Raw genomic sequence first — 7,978 nt, 5'->3', positions numbered from 1 at the left:
CTGTCGCTGCGCTTGGACGCAGAGCACGCCGGTTGGGACGTGGCGGATGATCCAATGATGGTGGAGCTCGTCGCCTCGCTCTCCATTATTCAGACAGCTGGAACACCGCCTCCTGTGCTTGCTGCTCCCACGGAGGACAAAGCCCCCGAAATGCCATCTTTGCCTGGGCGTTCCTGTGGGTCACTGGGGCCTTGACGCGGGGCAGGCCGGTCGAGATGTGGCGGAGGATCCGATGATGGTGGAGGTTGTTGCCGCGCTCCCTATTATCAAGGTAGCTGGAGCACCGTCTGAGCACGAAGCCCCCAGAACTCCAGCTTCGCCTGTGCGTGGTTGTGGGTCGCTGCACACGGATAGGCCGGCTTCGGATTCCTCTGGGGATGGCGCCTTGGCGTCCTTCATCGATGCCATCAAGCTACCGCTTGAGCAGCCGCTTATGGTGTCACCGCCTAGGCTGCGCATCACCAAGGACCCCAAGGCTGCTGATGATGGCGATTTCGTCCCCAAGCGCAGCGCCCGTTTAGCGGCTAAGAGCAAGTTCAGAGCAACGAAGCCGAACGCCTAGGCAAGAAAGGTGCTCCTCATAAAGCTCGGGCTTGAGGAGGTCGAGACGGAGAAGCCTGATGAGGCGTCCTTTGAGGCTTTCACCACGCCGCTGCCCCTTGTAACGCAGGGATGCCATGGAGGCCCTCTTTCCGGGGAGAAGCCAGCGTCGCGCGATGGACGTCGAATAGGCTAAGCGTTTCTACGGCTTTGCCTTGTTGTACCCTCGGTCGCAAACTCTTGTGTCGTATAGTCCTTTGTATGTGTTGTAGTTGCTAGGCTCTAGCTCTAGCGTGTCAACGTTCTTGGTTGGTCCTGAACGCTAGCGTCTTGCCAGCGGGTGTGGAACGGCCGGAACTCATCGATGTCGTGTAACTTTGTAACTTTCCTGTCGTCTTAATGAAACACAGGTTTCGACCTGTTCGCAAAAAAAAAAATCTCAAAATCCCAAAGCGTGCACCCGAATATCGACTGGTATGATTCTAACTGTTTATGCCTTCATTTGATTTCCATCAACCTTTGTGCATATACATTGGGAATTATGTTTAACATGAGCTCCTCCAATCAGATTATCAAATTTGAGCATCTTTAATATTTATATATGTTTACACAGAGCTAGCCATGTATGAAACATGTACATCAGTAGTGTGTGCTACAAGTCTCTGTTAGTTTTATGGTGTCATAATGTTTTCCATAACCACCTGAAGTCAACTTTCGCCTGTAATCAGTAGTGTGCTACAAGTCTCTGTTAATTTTATGGTGTCATACATAATGTTTTCCATAACCACCCAAAGTCAACTTTTGCTTCTAATTGGTGTGAACCATCAATAATTGTTGTGACCCTTGATCCGGTAAGGTCCAAGAACTGGTGGTAGTTGATTAATCATGGCTTACTTTATCAGCATTAGGGATTACTCAACTAGAATAACCATGCATGCAGTGATTGCCAGACCAAAGGGTTGAGCAGTACTAATACTGAAGCCTGGAAAGTTAAATGCCTGGGTTTAATGTAAGTGCTTTATTATACTGAAACCTGAAAAGTTAGATGTGTTTACTGTAAGTGCTTTATTGTTATACTTGAATGGTAACCAAGATGAGGCGGGAAGTGCTGGGTAGATAGGTGGCAGTTTGGTTCTGAGAGACAGAAAGTGCTGGGTAGAAATAAAGCAGTTTGATTTTGATCACTTATTGGATGCAAGGATCTAGGATTGCACAAAATAGTGCAATGATGACCAGTGGTGTGAGGCAGCAGCTTTGCTTGGCTAGTTGATTTTTGGTGGAACTTCCCCCTTGGATGTATTGCCTAGTAATGGTATGGATTTGCCAAAACTCGGTGCAATAATTGACTCACTTTACAGTTTACACAAGAACGAGCTGTAACCGAATATTCATCGAGTTTGTGATGTGAAGGTAGAGCGCAAAGTTTTTAAGGGCAAACTGTTGCACTTTGGCCTAGACCAGATTTGAGCACTATTGTTATCATATAACTTTCATTGCTATGCCTGAAGTGTTAGAGCTGTCATTTGCTATTGAGATTTGAGAACTTTCTCGGTACACCACAGACAATAATTAAGTTGCTGAGAACCAGACAATAATGCTGCAAATGATATTTGGTTTCACCATGGGCTCTTAAGTCTAAACTATCTTGATTCTTGATCTAGCATTTGTGTGGAAATGGTTTCATGGATTATGCCTGAGAATGAGCTGATTCTTTTATATTCTATTTTTTGGCCTGCCTGTTCCCACGGTGACCCCAACAATCACCCTCCAATAGAAAAAAACCTCTCCCTCTCTCCATTTTTTAAGGAAACTTAATGCACGATTTTTCATTTATAATTATGAACAGTATTACTCATGTTCCTGGTTGTGTATATTTTACACTTGAGCTGAGCCTATTTCAGATATGGTATCACTCATCTTTACAGTTGAGATTTACAACAAAATGTTCACCATCGATGTAGATTTCTCATTTTCTTTCCAGGCAAGAAACCACACGGATTTCTTGTGCCGAATGGAGTATATGCCTTCGCGATCAGTTTTCACCGATGGGGTCGTTGTGGCCCTGGGAGAACACTTCACAGTCCAGCCCACGGATCTGCAAACAGTTCTTTCGGATGATGAAGAATTTGTGCCTTCTACAAAGCTGCTGCCACAACATGACCTAGAGGAAATAGTTTCCTCCAAAGAATCCCTTAGTAGAGTATAGAAAGTCGAAGCATGACCATGATCGCCGTTTTCTATTATGAATCTGAGAGCAATTACCGGCGAGCTGTGGATTCATTCGAGGGTGAGCCCCATGCGTCAGTTTGTGGATAACGGTCTCAAATCAACTTTTCTAGTCTGACATTATGGACACTGAACCACTGACATTGTTACTGCTCGTCCAAGCAATTTCGCGCATTTATTTACTGTTACGTTGGAAAGAAAGTTGGAAGAATAAACCAGGAAAATAGGGAAAGCAGAAAATCTCTTTGTGGTTAAAAGAGGATTACATGCTTCATTTGTTTGATCTCAATAGTCTGTCCTAAATTTGGACAATATCTCGTATTTCACGACAGAGGGAGCGTAATAAACCTAAAAAAAACGATAAACGAAAATGGCAACCTGTTTCTCCGAAAGCTTGGTTAATGGGCCTAAACTTGAAGGAGAGCCCACAAAACAAAAGAAGTCGGCCCACGGACACGATCCGGAGATGGTCGAACAGGCAGCCTTGACCAGAAATCACAAGTTCACGGCACACGTGACACGTCCGATATCAGCCATCGTACAGTGTTTATCTCTCACAACAAAACAGCATCAGTCGGCTTATGAGCCACATAAACCATCAGCCAAACAGCTCGTTAGCTGCCAAGACAAAAATTAATAGATGACCATAGTACAGAAGTTCTTAGGGGAATAGCCAAAGAGGCTCTCATTTTTGCAGTTCTTGATTCCTCGGAACACGGTATGTATACTCCTATGAACTACTGTACTCATAGGTCATAGCGGCAAGCACACCCTTTTGCAGTAACAAACCGTAAAACGGATGGACCGAGATCGGTGAAGTCAGTGCAGCCGAACATGGCTGGCTGGCTGCAGAGCACAGATGATAACGACTTTGGACCGCAATATAACGGCAGGCAGACAAGGAAATAACTTGTGATGGAGTAGCATAAATTGACTCGACATGCAAATAACTCACAGATGCATTTCGTTTTCTGTTGCTGTTCTTTCGGGTTTATTGTTGCTGCTGAAGCAGTTTTGCTTCTAGTGTTGCGTCCAGAACTCCAAATTAAGATGGCGAAGCGGACTGGCAGTCCACTACCTTCAACGGCGACGAGACCAACTACACGAACCTGAACTGCACAGCTCAAGACGCATGCAGCTACGTCGGGCGAGCCGAAGAGGTGGAACGGCTGAAGCCCTGCACCGGCAGGCAGCAGCCCGCCCATGTCTTGTCAATGGAAACGGAGGGTATATTGACATGGATTCCTATACACTCTGGCGAATGTTACAGACGGGGTGTTACATTACAGTCACACCTCGCGGTTTTCCCATTTGACGACGCTCCCGCGCGCACGCGGAACCGTCACCTATGTACAAAGGGCCATCTTGCCTGCTGCAGCCGGCCATCAGGAGGAAGAGGACGACGGGCATGCTCGGTCACTTCAATTGCTCCGGCGACTCACACAGGGCAAGAGGAAGAGACGACGACCCTGTCAACCCATGAATGATACCAAGGGTCGTCGTGTCGTGTGTGCTGCCTAATTACTTAGTTAGAGGAGGAAGGTCGTCAGAAGTCTATGATGGGCTCGCCGATGGTGAGGTTGCGCTCCACCGTCCACGGCAGGTTGAAGAGCTTGGCCGTGATGAACTTGAAGATCTTGTTCACGTTGATGTTGTGCGTCGCGCTCGAGAAGAAGAGGGTCGCCTTCATCGCTCTTGCGTATGCTCTGGCCTGTTGGGAACACACAAATCACTTTTAGCAATCAACACGCACACATTGTTTTCGATAGGAATGGGACTTCACAATACTACACTCTGCAGCTGTAGTGCTGTAGTACATGTACAAAGTAACAACTCTAGCCTAGATGCAAGACTGAACTTCTGATCTTTCAGTGCTACTGACAGAAATGCAGCTTAAACTTCTTAACAGCAGTTCAGCACAGCCAAATAAATCCCTGGAACCTCCCTCCCTTTTCTCAGCCACATGCAACGTAGCCGTCGATTCTTTTTAGCATGTCCGGTGACGAGTGACCATCAATCTACATCCTGTAGACCAAGGCCCACAAACAAGATTGACGTACACTCCAATTCCGACGTGTGGGCTGTGGTGCTTGGCAAATGGACAGGAAAATGGAGACCTGACCATGCATGCCCAACTGCCAAGTTTTTTCTAACACACTTGACCGCTACAGTTTTCGTCTATCTACATAAGACGTGGTTTGGGCCTACAACTACTAGTGGTTCACTATGGCTAATGGCTCCGATAAACACCAAGGCCCACTTGCTTCAATGTGCATAAGTAGGCGAGTACTCTCTGCTCAGAGCAGTCTTTACTTGTCCGCTGTACTCGATTCAAGTTCTGTTTTGGGTTCTACAGTGCTATCGCCTTTCGATTCCTGTCACACGAGCACCCAACCGACACTGTGTTTGTGGATGTAATCGCACTAGAATATAGGGTTCGTGGCTGTGGAGCATCATGGAAAGAAGCCCAAAATGTTGCACCTAGTTCAAGAACAGTTGCCTGGTGATGGGTTATGGTAGTTTTTTTATATCTCACGTGAGTTTAATTTTCAGGCCTTTGTTGAATTGCACTTTTTCAGATGAAACAGGCATGTGCAACCACTGCTCCCCTCGTCACAACCAAGGCAATTTCTCATCTTTCTATGCCAGCACCAGATAAACTACATCGGAGACGCTGAAGACCCCATATCCAAGAAACAAAGCTACCAAGAATAAAATTTGGATCAGAACGAACCAGTATTGTAAAATGCCCTGCTCACCTGGTTAACGATGGCCCATTGCATTTCAAGAGGAAGCTGAGCAAAGTCATCAAACTTTGTCCCGATTAGGATTGGAATAGCCGTCTGCCAGAAGGGGGGTAAAAATTAAAAGCACTGTTCAGTAACAATATCAAGCTCCAAGCACAATGCACACTAGTACTATTCATCTTCAATACTACTAAAAGCGTGCGAGCAAATCTCAGAGTTATCAAATTGTTCCAAACAGTTATCTGCAGGAGAGTGAGCGGCATCCCATCCGCCACTGACTGTTTGCAGCAATTTGTAATAGTTTTTCTATATGTTCAGCTATAACATCAGGGGCTACAGAAAGAAAACGCGAGATGTGCACGAAATGTTCAGCACAGAGGAATGCACCAACCTTATTCCATTTCCTCGCCCTCTCGTACCAATCTACAATGCTGCATCAACCAAACGAAGACAGTAATGAGCACCAAATAAGAATTTGCTGTGTAATTCTGGATTTTAGCTGTTTGGATTCGATCTAGACACTAACTTATTAAGCGTGCAGCGGCTCGTGAGATCGAACATGTACAGGATCGCCACGGCGTCCTTGCACGCGATTGGGATGTGGTCGACGGACTGGTGGTCTCCTGCGTCCATTTCACAGGCGAATGAAAATGAAATCATCAACCATTTGTTGAAAAAAAAAATCATCAAGAAAGGTTGGGAATCTGGCATCTGAGCCAAGCAACCAGGGAACAGATACAGAATTGCTGATTCAATGGTGCCTGAGGGTTACCTGCCACATCCCAGATGCTGTAGGCAATCCTAGCCCCCCTGACAGCCATCGTCTTGTCCATGAGATTCAGGCCCGTCATCTGCAAGCCGTTCTGCTCCTCCCTGTCATCTCCCACATACTTAACCTGCAGATGGACGAACGTCCACGAGAAGATTAAACTTACAGTGACGATGCTTTTATGGTTTCTTGCTCAGATTTGCACGGTGGTTAAGGAATTGGACGATGACAGGAAGGAAGAACGAAATATAGTAGTTGTATGTGGGCAATAGATTCTAGCGGTTCTGTTGAGTTGAACCAAACCAAACCAAATCCACCGTCAATATCACACAGCAAGGAATTAAGACAAGTCAACAGAACATCAACGACATGACGACGACGAAGGAAGACGCGTCGAGGGTACAGTACAGAGCATATCCGGATTAAGTTATTACTAACAGTAACAGTAGGTAGAATGATGGCGATTAGATAAGTATATTGAGATTAATTAAGGATGAGAAGAGAACAAGAGCGGCGAGAGGTTAACCGATTGATGATTACCATGAAGCTGGTCTTGCCAATCTGGCAGTCGCCGAGCAGGCTGACCTTGAGGCTAACGACGTTATCGACGTCGTCAGCTGCGTCGCGAGGGGCCGCGGCGTCGGCGTCGGCGTCGGCGGCGCAGTCGTCGTCCCTGTCGACCGGTGACAGCACGGGACCGGCGGCGGGCGGGCCGAGGCGGCGGTACCGGCCGCGGCCGGCGGCGGCGGCGCCGCCCCCGCCGCCGCCGCAGGAGGAGCAGGCGAGCAGCTGGTCGCGCACGAGGCGGAGCACCCTGGTGACGACGGCGAGGCGGAGCAGGCGCGCCCATCGCAGGTCGACCCGATCCCCTGCCTCCGCCGCCGCCGGCTTGCGCCGCCGTGGCCCCGCGCAGAGCTGCGCGACCGTGGCAACGTTCATGGTCGCCGCCGGCGCCGTGGTGGTGGTGGTGGTCATGGCGGCGCGGTCGTCGGCGTCGTCCCGGCGCGCCCGCCGCCCATGCACAACCGGCGCCGTGCAGACTGCAGAGGGCCTTGGTTGTGGGGCAGGTGGGAGAGGCGGCGGAGCGGGTGGGACGGGGGAGAGAGAGAGAGAGGGAGACAAGGGAAGGAAGGTGAGCCGGAGGGAGCAGCGAGCGACCTCCCCGGCGCGGCGTATAAGCTGGAGGCGGGCGGGCCAAAATAGGGTCGTGGTCGTGGCCCCGCGACGCTTTTTGCTGGCCTCGCGCTTGCTTCTCCTCCTTATAGCGGAGGCGCCATAGACGGCATGCGCACGCCTTTCTCGAGCTGGGGCGTCGTCAGGGGCTCAGGGCGTGGCGGGCTTTGGCTATCTAGACCGGCCACCGTGGGACGGAGGCGAGGGGTTCGACTCGGCTCGCGGTGCGCGCGCAAGGGACGGATAGGCGAGGGGTCGCGGCGTGTGTTGTGCTTGTGCCGTGGTGGATGTCACGTTGGCGGTTGACCACCGGACCCGTGGTAGTGGCAGTGGCACGGTCGCCGCGTGCGGCTGCCACCACCGCCGGGTGTTGGCGTTCGCGCTTTCGGTCCCCGGTGGCGGATGTCCCGGTCAGAGCCGGAAAAAGTCTCGTGCCCAATTGTGCAATGAGCCGCGCCGATCCTCGACGCCGTTGCTAGTTGCTACGTGTTCGCTGCTCGGTCTTCCCCTCCTCTGCGTCGAA

The 7,978-nt window shown here is 49.7% G+C and overlaps 1 protein-coding gene across 1 annotated transcript; it reads right to left on the bottom strand.

The window, feature by feature from the left end:
- Positions 1-3,919: 3,919 nt before the first annotated feature.
- Positions 3,920-7,738, bottom strand: LOC136546850 (septum-promoting GTP-binding protein 1). The gene is made up of 6 exons (XM_066538820.1): positions 6,823-7,738; positions 6,286-6,409; positions 6,040-6,136; positions 5,905-5,944; positions 5,526-5,609; positions 3,920-4,477 (listed from the first exon to the last, which is right to left on the bottom strand). The coding sequence occupies exons 1-6, from the start codon at positions 7,255-7,257 to the stop codon at positions 4,313-4,315; spliced, it is 945 nt and encodes a 314-aa protein (XP_066394917.1). The 5' UTR covers positions 7,258-7,738; the 3' UTR covers positions 3,920-4,312.
- Positions 7,739-7,978: the final 240 nt, after the last annotated feature.

This window comes from Miscanthus floridulus, chromosome 3 (genome assembly GCF_019320115.1).
Source record: "Miscanthus floridulus cultivar M001 chromosome 3, ASM1932011v1, whole genome shotgun sequence".
Classification (NCBI taxonomy): Eukaryota; Viridiplantae; Streptophyta; class Magnoliopsida; order Poales; family Poaceae; genus Miscanthus; species Miscanthus floridulus.
Note: the sequence above shows the minus strand (reverse complement) of the source record. Positions and strands in the feature narration are given on the sequence as shown.

Coding starts and splice junctions, on each gene's coding strand:
- LOC136546850 (XM_066538820.1), bottom strand. CDS start 7,257: ATGACCACCACCACCACCACGGCGCCGGCGGCGACCATGAACGTTGCC. Junction 5,610..5,904: donor GGGCGAGGAAATGGAATAAG/GTTGGTGCATTC, acceptor CCCTTCTGGCAG/ACGGCTATTCCAATCCTAAT. Junction 4,478..5,525: donor AATGGGCCATCGTTAACCAG/GTGAGCAGGGCA, acceptor TGTTCCCAACAG/GCCAGAGCATACGCAAGAGC.